Source organism: Mesocricetus auratus, unplaced genomic scaffold (assembly GCF_017639785.1).
Source record: "Mesocricetus auratus isolate SY011 unplaced genomic scaffold, BCM_Maur_2.0 Super-Scaffold_100010, whole genome shotgun sequence".
NCBI classification, from domain to species: domain Eukaryota; kingdom Metazoa; phylum Chordata; class Mammalia; order Rodentia; family Cricetidae; genus Mesocricetus; species Mesocricetus auratus.
In genome coordinates, this window is record NW_024429194.1 from 22328555 (window position 1) to 22345928 (window position 17374).

The following is a 17374-nucleotide window of genomic DNA, read 5'->3' on the forward strand; positions in this document are numbered from 1 at the left end:
CTTCATTTCATCTGAGATTTAGGTTGATGGATGACATTTATTGAAATAGGACACAGATGACATCATAGCTTCCCCACATATGGACCTAGAGTCGGTAGTGTTAATACAAACGTGCCCATCTGAGGTCATGAAGCTGGTCAGAACTCAGCTGTGAAATTTCCACCATTTCTTAAAATAAAAAAGTTTGGATGACTAAATTTGAGAACTAAAAACTCATTTTATTACTACTTGGGATACTTTATAGAAACTAAAATGGTGGCTAGAGAAAGCAGAAGTAATACTATCTAGCACGTCACTGCTACTCACCTCTTAATGTATTCCGCAGGCTAGATTGTAAACTTCATGCTAGTCAGACAGACACTAAGACACATTACTGTTCTGTATGCCTTGAACTGTTCCTGCCCTCTCCTCCATACATTTACTGCAATGTCCACAGAATCCCCAGCTCCCCAGTATCTAGGATATATGATATAAAGCAGTGCACAAGGTCAGAAATGGTGGTGCACCCCTTTAATCCTGGCACTCCAGAGGTAGAATTTTTGTGAGTTCCAGGCCAGTCAAGGCCACAAGGTGAGACCCTGGGGGGAGAGGGCAGAAGTGTACCCAGAGTGTACTTTAGGAACCAAGCCTTTAAACTGACCTACAATACTGCACTGGGAAATGACCTAGTGAACATAAAACTGTTAACCAAAAACATCCCTACACAAGCAACATTACATAGACTGAACAGGTCAGATTACTAGGAGGAAGTCTGTTCTCCCTGGAGGTTCCATGACAAACACCTGAAAACAAAAGCTTACCATGTAAAGACTAGACTAGACACCCAGTGATGCAAGGACTCCACCTGCAGGCAGAGAATGGAACAGACCACGGGGTGAACAAGGCATACTCTCTAGTGCTGGCAGTTAAAAAGGACTAGTGTGGTGTTGGTGGCGCACACCTTCAATCCCAGCACTGTGAGGCCAGCCTGATCGACAGAGCAGGTTCCAGGTCCGGCTCCAAAGCTACAGAGAAACTCTATCTCAACAAAACAAAACAAAAAGATAAAAAATATTGGGGAGGGGGATGAACTAAGTCGAGCAGTTCTGCTTAAAGTTCAAAAACAGGGTGACCTGAAGTAACTGTGATACTCACCTGATGCTCCCTCTCCCTTACAAGGATAGCTGATGTCTTGCTGAGTTTCCCAAGACCAGTGAACAGTCAAGTCCCCAACTCACACATCTTCGGGGGAGGCAGGATATCAGTGTAGCAAAACCGTGTGTTTGTGTGTGTGTGACACTTTCCTAGTGTTCAGACTTGCACAGGACACAAAGCTGGAGTGCTGGTGTTTACAGGGAGTAATAATTTATGGGGATAAGTGACATGCTGAAAATGACCAGGAAAACACTGTTATCTGGAAATACAAATGCCTGCTGGGCAAGGCTGTGTAACCTTGTTACCCCATCCACTGGGAAGCAGGTCCAGGCCACACATAAAGCAGACCTTATCTTATCTCCAAAAGCACTAAGTATCAAAAAATCGGTTCCTTTCCCCTTTAAGGACAAAAAGACAACAACAAAAACACCATGATGCCAGGAGTTTGAAAAGTATATAACACATTTTTTCCTTTATTTACAATCAAGTTTGGTTGGGACACATAATTACATAAATAAAAGATGTGCCCTGGCCAGCGAATTTCAACTCATCAACACAAGAACTCTGGCAGCAAACCAACAGGAGAGTTGCAAGCAGGGAAAGATGTCAGAGAAAGACCGTTGACTCTCTTCCCTAACTCTAGCACTCGTGTCCCTACTGGCCAGAGAACCAGTGTGGAGGCAAAAAATAAAGTGCAAAGTAAATGTGACAAACACATAGTGCTTCAGCCACCCAGACACAAAGCTCAGACACGTGCACAGGTGAGCGTATAGATGATGCTTTCCCAGCCTTCTCATAGCCAGTCCTAGACAGGCTTCTTGGACAGAACCCTAAGGTCACTGCAGGCACAGTGGCTGAACTCACCAGCCACTGCAGGCTTCAGCAAGAATGCCCAGGTGAGCACTCAGCCAGCTGTTGTGCACCTGCAGTGATGCAGGATACAGATGTGTTCTCCTCTGCTGCTAATCTACCGACAGGGGAAGGTTGGCAAAAGTCCTTTCCAAGTACTCCCCGCCTCTCACACACAGGCAAAGCTAGGTGGAAATGTTGGCAGGAAGGCAGACGGAGTTCTGAAGGCCAGCTGCAGATGCAGGTTTCAGCAATGAGACCAGACCACACCCCCAGCCCTGAAAATAGCTCCACCCATCCTTTATCACATGAGGACAGGCCCTGCATTTGGTTTCCACTGACCCAATGACTACAGTGAGTCCCTTGGGTAAATGACCCCAGGAAGGGAGTGTGCATCAGGCCACAACAGACTTTGGAAAGACAAGAAAAGCACAGGGGACCCAATACCCAGTGTGTGGGGTTGTCCTTGGCACTGTGTCCAGTGGGGAGAGCCAGAAGGGACCCTGTGCTCCCCATGAGGTATGGTAGGTCTATTAGTAGTGTTTCCCACTCAAATGCAGGCAAGAATTCAAACCTCTGCTAGGCACTTGCAGAGTCAGTGTGATTCAGTGTTGGTTCTTCTAGGCCTTAGAGACCTTAAGTCCAAGTTCTCAGGAAAGCCATGGTACCACATGGCTCCAGCTCTTCTCTGGGAGGACGCATCACCCTCTGACACAGGGCTGTGGGGGTCCCACGCTGCTCCTGAAGGGTCATCAAGGCTGTGCCCATAACACGGCTTTGCTTCCTTTGTCCACACTGACAACATGCATGCCCGAGGGGGCCCATGCCACCGCATTTATGGAGGAGCTTTAAAGATGGGTCAGAAGAGATTTTAGTCAGATACACTCACCCACAGCAGGGGCTTATGCTAAGAAGGCTGCACTATTCCAGCAGGCAGCACTAGAGTGGACACCAGACGCCTGTCTCCTTTAGCTGGCTCATCCTGAGATCAGCTCTAAGGGAAGCAGAGCGACAGCACACCGAAAAGCTGCACATCCCACAAGGTCAGCAGCAGAGGCCACCGACCCACAGGGAGCCGGGGCCAATGTTCTAGTTAAATGATTCTACCTGCTGCATCTCAGTCAGTCACTGTGGTCTGCTATACTGCTGAGGGGTGAAGCCTGGCCTACCATCTTGGCCAATCAGCCCTGCAAATGAGAACAGGACTGCCCTCAAGAAGCCCACTGAGGTTCGTATCCAACCCAATATGGCATAACCCTGGGATGAAATCACAGGCCTGAGTAAATGTCCACTGATGGGGTTCATCTTACCTGTGCTGTTTTGAAAGAACCTTCTCCACTTTCCCTGTGAGCACACTCCAGACATAAAGAGAACCCTCGGCTGATCCTGCTGCCACATAACTGCCATCAGGGCTAGAGAAAACAGTAGGACAGCAAAAGCTACAGAGCTTTGATCTCACATGACCACCCTTGTGCGCACAGACGCAGGTCATGTGCTAGCTCTGAGTATGGTGGCCACAGGCGGTCATTTTGCTCTTTCAGCCACCTGGGAGGAGTGTCACAGTGCATCTTGAGATTCCCCACCGCTACCTGCCAGACTCAAGCAACGCAGAGGGGAGCCCAAAGCCAATCTCTGCACAACTTAAGGTTTCTACCCATGAACTTGAATGGTTTAGTGAGTAGGCAGGGGAAACCATGAAATATTGAGACATTAGCTGAGGAGGTGGCCTAATGTGTCAGAGTGTTTGCCACAAGAGGATCCAAGTTTGAATCTCTAAAACCCATGTTTGAAAAAAAAATGTGCGCGCGCATATTTGTACCTATAACCCCCAGCGCTGTTGTGGGATGAGACAGGATTTCTGGGGCTTGCAAGCTGTCAGCCTAGTTCTAGGGTCAGTGAAGACAATGAGTGGTAGAGGAGGACACCAGATGTCCTCTGGTCTCTGCATGTGTGCGTGCAAAGGCAGACACTTTTCCCCATTATGAGAGCCAACCCCAGAACACTCTTGAGAAAAGTGTGGTACATAGAAGGTAGAACGAGGAGAGGGACACTGGGTCACCCAGGAGTGTCACCCCAAACAGACTGTACCATTCCAGGCAGGGAGGTAGCTTTTCCAGTATCCCCTGGCATTGTGCCAAGTCTGGGAAGTGGGCGGGTGAAAGAGAGAACGTGGTAGCTCACTCTGAACCAATCTTCAGCCAACCATACCCATGCTCATAACCACAAGAGGAACACCATTAAAAAAGGAAAAGCAAAACAAATAAACAAAAAAATAGAAGCTGGGCATTGGTGGTGCACGCCAGCACTCGTGAGGCAGAGGCAGGTGGATCTCTGAGAGTTAGAGGCCAGGCTGGTCTACAGAGAGAGGGCCAGGACAGGCTCTTGAAAAACCTAAAAAGATTCCAGCAGGACCACCAGATGCCCCTCAGACTCACTCCTGCAAGCTTTGAGAGGCATTTACTTCCCTTAAAGGAAAAGGTCCAGGTTTAACCTCTGAGATAAACCAAGCAGGGGGTAGGACATGGCTACTAACCTGAAGACAACTCGGGTCCAGTCGGAGCCACATTTGAACCCAGGCGCACTGAAACAAACAGCAGATAGATTAGCTAGCGCCCATGGTGCACTCACCCAGCGGGCAGAAGCAGGCCAGGTCAGGGCCCAGTACCTGAATGTCTGCTTGACAGAATTTGTCCGGAGGTCAATGACTTTCAGCAGGTCATCACGGGAGCAGCTCAGGAGCTCAGTTCTCTCGGGGTTTAAGTCCAGAGCAGTGATCTTCCCCAACAGTTCCATCTCTCGGACCACACTCTCTGATCTAAGGGAGACAGAAGCCTGAGACCTAAGGCAAGTGGGCCACATTCAACTAGACTAGGATGTATGTCATTGAGCAAAAAATACTGCCACCCAGCTAGATCCAACATTCTTCAAGGGCTGTAAGCATGTCCCTAGCCTCACTACTGCTCACAAAACTTTCCCAACAACAACAACAAAAAAGAACCTACTTGAGTACTAGAATTGTGAAACTGGTTAGGAATTTCCTTGCCTGTTTTTAGAATAACAAGGCAATTACCAACCAGAACTCCTGATAAATAAGAGTGAATAATTGCTTTTTCTTTGTTTTGTGGACTAGATCCGAGGCCTTATGTGTCCTACCGATGATCTGCCCCCAAGCCACGAATCGGTACAATTTCAATGTTACTCTTAGGTCTGGGAGCCCACAGGGCCTGTCATGCTCAGGTAGCTTCATTACGACTGCTTGAGACATGGGACTGGATGACCCCAGGGCACAGCTGTCACTTTGTGCATCCTCTGCTGCTGCTTCCCCAATTCTCTTACTCAACCCGCAGAAGTCAGCTAGTACACCACCAGCAGACAAGGCCCAAGGGGAACAACTGGAATGAATGGTTTTGCTGAAGGTTTTCAATGAACTCACTTGATGTCTTAACTGAGTGGAGTTTGTCTTGTTATATATATAGCCCTAGACTTCTACTCCAATTCTTTGGTATGTGGACCATTTTATTGTCAAACTAAGGGATTAGCTAGGAGTCTTAGAACATTCAGTGAAATTGGTTTGGGGAAGGAATTAAAAATACAGCTTGAAGTGGGGTCTAGGAGTCACAAGCTTCACAGTGTCCTTGTGGGTACTCTGCATTTCAAAGTCCATCCAGAGCCATACAATCTTACCCGTTCTCTCCACACTCATGTGCCTCTGTGGCCTCTATTTCAATCCAATTACCAGCCACTGTCTTCCTCAGCAAGCAGCTCAGGGCTTCATTTCACGGGGCCTCTTTTGGTCCAGTGTCCTGACAGATGACCCCCTCCTAACCTTGGCCAGCAACAGGAGTCTCCTTGCATGTCCCCGTCTACGCCCTTCTGCCATGAATTCAGGCCCTCATCAACACTTGCCTTTCAATGCAACCCAACCTCTCTGAAGATGAACAAAAATCACTGAGCAGACTTAGAGTCAGTCATTACTTTTTCCTATTATTACTCTCAGCTCAAACATGCCATCCAAAGTGGTTTATAAAGCCAGAGGACACCTGATTCCCCACTCACCCTACCATCTCATTGGCACATGCCTGTTTCATGTCATTTATACCAGGCTGTTCTAGTTGGGCACACCTTTCAATGGCTCTCTGCCATATAAAGTCTATTTGCTTTTGTAGATTAACTCGCATACTCATCACTGCAGAAAAAGACCTGTCTCCACTATAGCAAAATGTTCACTGCCTTGTGTTCTGTCTTCCCTGTTTCATCTTCATTTGCCTAAAGGTTCTTTGTATAAAGAACAGCACAGCTCAGACGCAGGTGTCAGTCTTGAAGCTCAAGAACACAGCTCCACACAAGCATGCTCACAGCTCTTTATACATAACTCATCAGCCTCCCCACCAAGCTCTTAGGCATCATACCGTATATCCCAGAAACGAATTTTCTTGTCAAAATGTCCACTCATTACACATTGCTCAGTGCAAACAATGTCATTGCAGCTGGATCCTGCAAATACTGTCTTTATGCCTGAAAGAAAACCAAACATCATCAATCAAAGGCAACCATTTGGCTATATACATATATAACATGGCTACACTCTTGACTACTGAGCCCTCCCAAATTATGAACTGAAATGAGACCACACAGACATGACCCCCACTACCCCAGTGTCCTCCAGACTGAAATAAACCTGAGGCCAGACTCACTACACAAAATGCAAGCTCTGATGTGGGCACACCACCTCACTGCTAATATCTATACAAACACAGAGGGGAGGGAGGGAGAGAGGGGGAGAGATAGAGAGAAAGAGACTGAATTTCCTCACAGACTTTGCTGCGTAGATCCCAGAGTTTGAGGGTCCGGTCGTGACTTCCAGAGACTATGCGAGCATTGTCCAGCAGGAACTTGGCAGAGAGCACTTTCCCACTGTGGCCTGTGAGTGTGTGCTAGGAGAGAGGACACAGCAAGGGTGAGCCTTGGGACGGCACACAGCCCTCCCAGGGGAGCTCCAGAGCCAGTCTCAAAATCAAAAGACCCTGAAATCCAGCCACACATCCTCAAAGAAATCACAAGAAAGAGGGGAAGAAATACAGCATATGGAGAACAGCTTCACCTACTCAGCCTCAATCAAAGAAGCTGCAGTGTTTCATCAGAAGTACTTTCAACCAGGCAGTAGCTTTCAGAATCTTCCAGAAACTATTTCTGGTGCTACCTAGAGATGAGGTACTGCTCTGGTTTGACTTTGAGTGACCCCAAGAACTGATGTGCTGAGACTTGGTCTGTATAGAATGTGGCCCAATGGAAAGATAACACATTGAGCTCATGCTCCCCCAAAAGACTGGGTGTCCTTAGACCCTTCCTGCTTTGATCTTTGACTCTCACAAGGCAAACAGGTTCCTCAGATATGCAATATACCCAACTCTAAGTAACCATGGGCTAAACTTCTGAACCTGAACAACATGCTGACATCAAGAGTTTTGTCTTTCACAATAGTGACACAAGGCTGAATAACACAGGGATCAAGACCACAAAGGCAGGCATGGTGCTACATACGTAATCCCAGTACTTGGATTCCTGCAATCTGTAAACTCAAAATCAGCCTGAGCAACACAGCCGGACTTGGGGCTATAGCTCAGTGGTAAAGCACTGTCTAGCACCTATGAGGCTCTAGACCCCCAACACTGGAGGTGGCAGGGATCTCCTACTAAAGATAAACACAAACCACAGTTCAAAATTTCACAAACTCCTTAAATGCTTAAACCTCTTGGTGCCCACTTGTCTAGGGTTGGGATTAATAGGTGTACCACCTAGTATGGCTCAAATTACCAGTGCCACTGAAAGTCAGTTCTATACTTAATGAGAGAACAGGCAGGTCCACTGCAGACATCATTTACAAAAGGAAACATCAGATTCCACATACACAATTAGAAGCCATGGGGCATTTAAAATAAGAAGTCTCAGCTTAAAAGTCAGATCATAGCCAAGGGATACCAGCACTCCCAACAATCAAATCCCTTTGAGACTAAGCTGTTGGATGCCAGCCCGTGTCTTCTCTGGGCTTGTCAGAGAACACAGAATGGAGACATCACTGCATGTCAGCTACTGGTTTTCTCATGCTAGCACCACTACAGTAAGATGAGAAAGAAGCAAGCAGCTGGGGATGTAGGATGCTGGTAGGTGACCTTGGAAGTCAGACCTTATACCATTCATCGTTGACTTCTTTTCAAGGTAATTTTGTCTGTTTTTGGTTTTGTTTTGTTTGTTTCTTTTTTTAGACAAGATCTTACTATGTAGATAAGGCTGCCTTCTGAGTGCTGGGATTAAAGGCATGTGCCAACATGTCTTGCTTTTTATTTTTACTTATTTTTAAAGGTTTACCTTCCTTCCTGCACACCACTGCAGTTTCCAGGTGGTTGAGGCATTGGATCCCATAGAGCTGGTGCTACAAGTAGTTGTAAATGAAACTCTGATCTTTTGCAAGAGCACTTCATCAAAGGGCATTTCATCAGCCCTTTGAGTTTTTTTTTTTTTTTTTTTGGTTTTACGAGTCAGGGTTTCTCTGTATTGTTTTGGAGGCTGTCAGTCCAGCCAGGCCTCGAACTCACAGAGATCTGCCTGCTTCTGCCTCCCAAGTGCTGGGATTAAAGGCGTGCGCCACCACCACCCAGCTTGATTTTTATATATTATTATTAATGTGTGTGAATGCCAAGTGTGAATGCTCTCCTAATGATCAAACTCAGATAATCAGGCTTGTATGGTAAGCATTATATTTACTGAGCTTTCTCTTGGCTTCCCAGGGGGATTAAAGGCATGTGCCATCAACACCCGGCTTTTTAAAATTAAAGACAGGGTCTCACTAAATTCTCACCATGTAACCTTGGCTGTCCTAGAGTTCACTATGTTGACCAGACTGAATTAAAAGTATGTAGTATAGCCACTCCTGACTAGAATAATTTTTTATAAGTATGCCTCCCTCCCCAAAGTTCAAAAGGTTCATTAATGTTTTGTTTCTAATGAAGAAAAGAATGCTTTGGTCCAGCAAGATGGCTTAAATCAGGAGCCACATGGTAGAAGGAAAGAACCTACTCCTCTAAGTTGTCCTCTACCTCCATACAAGTGCCATGGCACATGGACCTCCCTCCCCCACAGAATAAATGCAAATGAATCTTTCCTGCCTCCCTCCCTCCCAGCCTGCCGGGTCTTCTCCATTTAGTCCTGACTGTCTTGAAACTATCATGTAGATCAAGCTGCCCTTAAACACAGATATTTAAAACATTCCTGTCTCTGCATCTGGTGGCTGGGTCTCAGTGCTTCAGTCCAGTGAGCTGGAAACAATCCTGACTCTGAGCTCCATCTTCCAGGCCTCCTTCCCCAGCTGCCTCATCCATACTTCAGGAGGGTGATCCCCACCTATCTATAATTTTTCTTTACCAATCACCCCCTACTTCACATTGCCTCAAATGCCTCCTCTTTTTTCCTCTCAGGGCCCAGTATGAAGAAACCCACAGGCCCCTCTTCCATAGTTGGTCAGCACTGTTACATCTCAGTGTACCATAGGCTTCAATTCAAATTTTTCAAATTACTTAATTCTATGACCTCTCACTCTCTATCTGAACCTGGCTTATCTATTCCCCTCATCTGCGTCCAACACAAAGGAATGCTTTCTCTTTAAGCAAACTAACTCCTTGAAGTATTCATTCAATCCTAAATACCCAATGAAAGACGAACAGAGCTGGGCATAGTGTCATAGCATAACACCGAGGTAGAAGAGTCAGGAGTATTGGTGCAAAGCATAGGCCACCATGGTTTATACGAGTTCCATACCAGTCAAGGTTATGTAGGAAAATTCCAATTCAAAAAATATAAAAGGTGTGTGAAAGTGTCCATGTCCTTGTGCACTGCTGGACCACAACTTCCTGTGCTACCTCTAGGCTCCACAGACACCTGTATTCATGTGCACACCTCCCTCCCCACAACTAGGAATAAAAAGATGAACAGTTACACAAATGTCAGCTGATCACAGGGTGGATCATTGTGCACTCAGCAGCACTGGCTGGGCACCTTTCCTATGTTTAGGATGCAAAGCTGTGGAGCAGCAACTGAAAATGTGTGTAGTGTTTACACAGATATAGCTGCAGCAGCCCCTTGCTGCAGTCCTCCCTTCAGAAAACACAAGGCCAACTCCTGACCACTCACAGCATGCATCTGCCAGCTTTCTGAGCTCATGTTTTACATGATCAGAACTGATTTCTCTTTTAACTGAGAACCATGAATTATTACCCTCAAGGTACTGTATACACAGTTCTTCCAGGAAAATGAAAAGCTAAAGTGGTAAGTTAATCTGCTTTTGAAGGATCTTCTAGCTTTATCACTATAGCATCAATCAGATCACAAAACAACTAATTGTAAAGACCACTCGAATGTAACTGGCTCAAATATTCATTTTAACATCAAGTCATTCTATGTGTGGGGCAACACAAAAGCAACTTGTGTCAAACTTAAAATGCCCCACCAATGCCAAAAGCCTTCTGTGTAATCCTTCAGTAAGATAATGTGAAAATGGGCCGGGCGTTGGTGGCACACGCCTTTAATCCCAGCACTCGGGAGGCAGAGGCAGGTGGATCTCTGTGAGTTCGAGGCCAGGCTGGACAACAGCCTCCAAAACAGAGAAACCCTGTCTCGTAAAACCAAAAAAAAAAAAAAAAAAAAAAAAAAAAGATTATGTGAAAATGTTTTCTCATTAGTTACCTAACTCTCAGAACCACCAAGTTCTGATCGTGGTCAGGATATGGAACTGGGCTCAAATGCACATTTCTTCAAGAGCGGATGTTACCACTCTCCCCTCTTCTGCACCTATCTCTGTATCTCAGCTTCATCATCGGTTTAAGTACATCCACGTATTTCTATCACCCTAACTCCCAACTATGAGGTAACTCTCAGGGTTTAGGACCCTTACAAACCACAATTCATAAGTATGGTGGCACACACCTTTAATCCCAGCACTCAGGAGTCAGAGACAAGTGGATCTCTGAGTTTGAGGCCAGTCTGGTCTACAAAGCTATTTCAAGGATAGTCAGGGCTGTTACTGAGAGAAATCCTGTCTCAGTTCACATGGGGTATCATAATATGACAAGTTAAGCAAAACAGATTATGAAATATACCTGGTTCTTAAGAACACAAGAGAGCTGGGCGTTGGTGGCACACGCCTTTAACCCCAGCACTTGGGAGTCAGAGGCAGGCGGATCTCTGTGAGTTCCAGGTCAGCCTGGTCTACAAAGCGAGTTCCAGGACAGCCTTCAAAACAATACAGAGAAACCCTGTCTCGAAAAATCAAAAAACAAAAACAAACAAACAAACAAACAAAAAAACCAACCACAAGAGTCCTGGAAACGTGAGGGTATGGTAGCAGCAAATATGCTGAAACAAAGACCTTGGACACATTTTCCCAGAGTAAAGCATGAGTTAAATATAATTTCCATGCTGCACAGTAGTGACACACACTTTTAATTACAGCATTAAGGAGGCAGAGGCAGGTGGATCTGAGTTCAGGGCAATCTTGTCTACAGAGTGAATTCCAAGATAGCCTGGGCTACACAGAGAAATCTTATCTCAAAAAAACAAAATATAAATACACACACACAGATTTATAAACACCTGCTAATTTTTTTGTGTTATTTCATACATTGATTGACATATGCAATTAGAAGACTATGTTAGCTTTCTCAAATTGGGTCTTACCCTTAGTCGGTAATCATCCACAGTCCAGATTCGGCTTGCAAAATCATTTGAAGCTGCTAAGAGGTAAGCTCCCTACAAGAATAAAAAGAAACATTTTTTAGTGAAATTCAGTTCACATAGCAGGTCCAAGAAGGAATTCAGATGCACCTCTAAGCTAGACACAACCTATAGAGCCAATGTGCTGGAAACTAACCCCACCAGTCTTTGAAGCTAAGCCCTTCTTCCCTGGATTCATCTGACCTTAACATGATTGCAGTAGACATCTGAAGCTCAAAGTAGAGCTCAGCCTTGCCCACTCGCTTTTCCCTTCACAAATGTCCTTAACAATAAACAGGACTTCCTTATAATATTGAGCAAATCAGAAGGTCTCTTAACTCATCTCCTACCCATCTTTGAGGCTGCCTATCTTCCATGTTAATTTCACCCCTTCCTTTGGAGTTCTGCTGCCTCAGCCCTACTGGGCTTTTGTGGGCCATTTCAGACCTGCCTCTTTAGCATGAATCTGTGTGTGTGTGTATTTATATTATTCAAAACCCCTCAGAACCCGAAATATAGTTCAGTGATAAGGCGCTTGTATAGCATGTTCAAGTACTTGGGTTTGATCCCCAAAATTGCCAAGAACCTCAAGACTCTCAGAATGGCTTTATGGTTATTTAAAAATTTTAACATTACATATATTCTGACCCACACATAACTAACTATTCTTTTTTTGTTTTTTTTTTTTTCCCCTAGAGTTTCTCTGTGGCTTTGGAGGGAGTGCTGGGATTAAAGGTGTGCATCATCAACACCCAGCATAACTATTCTTATTTCCTTATCTTTCCCCAATATCCAGGCACTACTGCTTGAGGCATAAAGATACCTAGTCAATGCCCATCCTTTTAAGATAAGGTTCTCAGCTGAGTAGTGATGGCCCACACCTTTAATCCCAGCTCTTGGGAGGCAGAGGCAGGCAGATTTGAGTTTGAGGTCAGACTGGTCTACAGAGTGAGTTCCAGAACAGCCAGAGCTATACAGAGAAACCCTGTCTCAAAAAACAAACCAAAAACAGAGGAAAACTTTCAGGAGTCAGTTCTCTATTTCCATCACAGGGGTCTCAGGGATCTAATACAAATTATGAGGCTTGGCTGCCAGCGCTTTTACCTAATGAGCCAATTTGCTGGCCTGGCTCTTTGAAAGGGAAATTCCTTGAGAAGACACCACCCTGCCCTTAGGAGCATGCATCTAAGCAAACCAAATCAGTCTATGAAGCAGTCAAAGTGAGAGTCAGCCTCTGATCTACTTCTAACCCTCCCCCCCAGTGTGGACTGGATTCATATGGCAGAGAACAGGAAGTCTTATGGTTCTGGTTTCTTTGGGGGGTTTCTCTGTATAGCTGTCCTGGAACTAGCTCTGTAGACCAGTCTGGCCTCAAGCTCACAAAGACCTCCCTGACTCTGCCTGTCATGTTGTTTTTGCTTTTAATGTCAAGAATCAGGCATCTTAAATTATTATTATTTTTTTAATCTTTCAAATTGACTAAGTATGGTGGTCACACTGGGGAGACAGAGGCAGGCCAGACTGGTCTAAATAATGAGTTCTAGGACAGAGCTATGTAGAGACCTTGACTCAAAAATCAAACAAACAATAGCCTAAAATCATAGGTATTAGGTACTTACAGCACTATCAAATTCAATGCTTGTAATTCCTGCATTACTGCCAGTCAGAGAACCCTTGAATTCACACTTATCTGCATGAAATCAAAAACTCAAAGTTAATAAATGTATTTAAAGGGGGCAGTGGAACCCAGGCAAGTCAATCATGACACTGAACAGGAGTTTTTCCTGTAGGTCTGCAGAATCAGACAAGATAAACAGAAATCAGGGCGTCTGCTGCAGTCTGAGTCCAGAAACAGTGGAGATCCAGCAATGTCACATGCATGTTTCAAGTTGTCGTCTGGGGCACATGCAAGACTTCACATTAGTTCTCAGTGAAATCAACCACCAAATTTTCCTAATTCTTGTTTTGGGAATCTTCATTTCATTATGGTCTGAAAAACTGTTGGACTCTGTAATTCTATCAATTAAGACAGCCACCCATGAATACCTCCTCTTTCCTGGGCACAATCCTCTCTCACCTTCTTCCAGTCCTATTTCCACCTATCTAATCTCAGAGGTGTTTTACTGACCACAGAAAATGAAACTATGCTGCTATTTAGCTAGGTGAGTGCTCTACAGCTGAGCTACATCTACAACACTGCATAATCTTTCTAATGCACATCTGCCAAGATGTATTTTCTATAGTTGAGTTTTATCTTCAAACAACTTCAGTCATTCCATCTGTCTGAACATAAGTCTCTGAGTAAAACAGCACATTCTCATGGCTTCAGCAGACTAGGGGTTTATCTGAGTCACTTTCCTGCTAACCACAATTCAGGGAAGACGGCACAATGCTTCCCAACAATCAAAAGATTCCACAAGCTGCTCTGGCTCACACACAAATCAGAGCAGGAACCCACGTCTTTCTCTCCACTCTAGAACCTAGAGGTCTTCAATGTTAAGAGCATGGGATTTTGACCTCAGTCCTGGAGAAGACACAGCAGGAGAACCATGGGTTCCAGGCTAGCCTACAAATATGATGAGACTATTTCGAAAACAGTGAGAATTAATTTCAAGTCATGTGCTCTAAGTTAGCCCTAACTCTGACTCTACTACTCATGCATTAGACAAATTAAAATGTAATTCAAAACAAAGAAAAAATGTCACTTAGATGTCATCAGAGCTTCCTGCTAAGGACATAATGTGCTCTTACCTCCGAATACTTCCCAAAGTTTAACCCTCCGGTCCATGCCTCCAGTGGCCAGTAACCGGGAGCCTGGGCTGAACTGCACTGCGTTCACTTCCCCATCATGTGCATCCTGCAAGACAGTACCTTGTTTCAAATCATCATCACCCAGGAGCCTAAGACATATATACACTCCAACTGCTAACCCTAGGCCAAATGCTCAGTCTTAAATAGAGCTTGATCCAACTATGAACTGAGTAGACTCTGTGCCCAAAGTCTCTAAAGATCCTAGTTTCATTTTATTCCTAGAGCTGCATGGCATAAATCCATTCATTTAATAGTACTATTTCACCAGGCAAACCTGAACTACAGCTGTAATCCTCTTGCCTTAAACTCCTGAGCTACGTAAGAGTTACAGGAGTTTGCTACCATGTTTGGATTGTAGTCACTTAAAAAGTATTCAAAATCAGCCAGGCATGGTGACACCCACCTCTAATCCCAGCTCCCAGAAGGCAGACAGACACACTGCCAGAAGTTCAAGGCCAGACAGGGATACAACGATGTACTCCCACAAAAAAAAAAAAGCACTCAGAATAATTGTATATTGCCTAAACTTTTGCATTAATTTTATTCCGAAGAATCATAATCTGATTTAATTTTACTAGTTTAAAAGTAAATAGAAAAATGAATGCATGTGTGTGTGTGTGTGTGCCTGTGGGGGGCAGAAGAGGACCACATTTCTTGATGGTGAAGTGACAGGTGGTTATGAGTTGTCTGATTGATGCAGGGGGTTGGGAACCAAATTCAGGTTGTCTAGAAAAGCAGCAAAGCAGACTGAACTGCATCTCTCCAGCCTCAAACTGCATCTTCTGTGCCAGACACTTATTAAATTCACTCTTATTACTAATATTAAATACTATGTACCTTGTGTGTGTGTTTGTGCTCATGTGTGTGGAGGTCTGTCAATGTGCCTTAGTACCTTGAGACAAGACTTCTCACTGAACTAGAAGCTAGGCTGGCAATCAGCAAGACCCTGCAATATTCTGTTCTCCACCCTTTGGTACTGGGGTTACAGGCACAAAGACATTCAGTTTTTCAAATGGACATGAACACAGGTCCTCATAGAATGTAGCAAGTGTTCTCACCCATAAAGCCATCAACGCAGCCCCAAGAAAAGTTTTCTTGGCCAGTCCTAATACTGTGAGCCTGTGTAATCACTCTGGAAACATGGCACTAGTATGCATTAACAGTGTGATGTTCATCAAGTGTTTAACTTCCGATAGCTTCAGTATTTTTTTAACCAGAAATGTTTTTATGACCCAATCTGTGTTTGAAAAATGAATAAATGATTAATTTAAGTTCTATTTTGGAAGAATTGTAAGTTTTTCATAGGGAAATTCCTTTACGGATCAGGCTGACCGTTAACTCTGCCTCTCCTTCCCAAGTGCTGGGATTAAAAGTGTAAGCCACTGTGCCTGGTCTTTTCACGGAGGAATTTCTAAAATTAGTACAGATGAGCATTCACGTTTAAAGTAAGAGGAAAAGCATCCACATAAAAGGGGAAGAATAAGAGGCAGTGTTGTGCTCTCTCTCTCTCTCTCTCTCTCTCTCTCTCTCTCTCTCTCTCTCTCTCTATATATATATATATATATATATATATATAGACAGACAGTGGACACAGACCTACTTACAGACAAAGTCAATGCACTAGCATCTCCCTAACTGACCGGCGATGTGACAGTCCCCTTTCCCTCATGTCCATCTGGGGGAGGTCCAGATGGACTTCTCACCTCATGCAGCTCTCCTTTGTTCCCGAGGTCTCAGATTGAAAACTTGAGATCATGCACTGTCACACTCACCCTGCCACTCCTTATGACTCCTGTGTAATGGTTCTGTTGGACAGCAGCCAGCTGTGAACCACTCTCTCGGAACACACACTGACAGAGTCCTCCACTGTCAGCTGCCCCACTTTCCCACACACGACTTCAATGTGCTAGGAAAAAAGCGGGCTGCTGGGAGCGGAGGGCAAGGAAGAAGTTGTGACATTTAGCGCGATCAGACCTTTTACCAATCATCATTGACCTCAGTAAGGAACTCAGCCCTATATGGAATCACAGGAGTTGGTGGGTGTCCTGCCCAACTCCTCCTCCAAGGCAGGGCTCATCCTCAACCCTGAGGCGCAGTCAGCTCACTGAATGGCAATGCCTGACTACCAATGAAGCTCTTCTGAACGTCCTAAACTGAAGCCCCACCGCCCAGGGGCCATTCCATTTCCAGGCACTAACTACTGCGGGCTGCTAGAGCCACATGTCCCTCTCAATTCCCCAACCCCACCTGGCCAACTCCAGGGCACTGCAAGTCACAGGCCTCTCTGCCTCCCCACTGTTCTGAAAGGTTTGAGCAAGGGAGACCACATTTCCGCTGTATGCCCGAGCTGGGACTAAGGCGAACTGTTACTGCCAGAACCCCAACATAGAACCCTAGGTACTGCTGTGGTTTCTGTCCAGTGCTGTAGCCTGGTTCCAATACCAGGCCCTTGGTGGCTGGTCCACCCTGCCCTGCTGGACTTTATTATTTTTTAATTTTGTGAGAATGCATAGGTGTTTTGTCTGCATGAATGTTTGTGCACCAGAAGAGAGCACTGGATCCCCTGTAGTTTAGGTTAGACAGCTGTAAGCTGCTATGTGGGTGCTAGAATTCAAACTCAAGTCCCCTGGAACAGTAGCTAGTTTTCTTAACCACAGAATCTTCTCTAGCTCCCACTTTTTTTTGGAGACAGGGTTTCTCTGTATAGCTTTGGAGCCTGCCCTGGTGCTAGCACTGTAGACCAGGATGGCTTCAAACTCAGAGATCCGTCTGCCTCTGCCTCCCGAGTGCTGAGATTAAAGGCGTGCGCCACCACCGC

General features: G+C 45.2%; 1 protein-coding gene and 2 non-coding genes across 5 annotated transcripts in view; all 3 read right to left on the minus strand.

The window, feature by feature from the left end:
* Window positions 1-1578: 1578 nt before the first annotated feature.
* Window positions 1579-17374, minus strand: part of Atg16l1 (autophagy related 16 like 1) — a 31748-nt gene continuing 15952 nt past the window's right edge. For all 3 annotated transcript variants that reach the window (XM_040753080.1, XM_040753082.1, XM_040753081.1), the window contains 9 exons: window positions 14497-14602; window positions 13365-13435; window positions 11710-11781; window positions 6797-6917; window positions 6393-6498; window positions 4649-4798; window positions 4517-4564; window positions 3294-3395; window positions 1579-2829 (listed from right to left, as the gene is read on the minus strand). In XM_040753080.1, the coding sequence (XP_040609014.1) occupies window positions 2736-2829; window positions 3294-3395; window positions 4517-4564; window positions 4649-4798; window positions 6393-6498; window positions 6797-6917; window positions 11710-11781; window positions 13365-13435; window positions 14497-14602 (870 nt within the window). In that variant the 3' untranslated portion in view covers window positions 1579-2735. The remainder of the gene's footprint in view (window positions 2830-3293; window positions 3396-4516; window positions 4565-4648; window positions 4799-6392; window positions 6499-6796; window positions 6918-11709; window positions 11782-13364; window positions 13436-14496; window positions 14603-17374) is intronic.
* Window positions 7925-8189, minus strand: LOC121142997. Its single transcript, XR_005880140.1, has one exon.
* On the minus strand, window positions 16286-16552 carry LOC121142998. Its single transcript, XR_005880141.1, has one exon.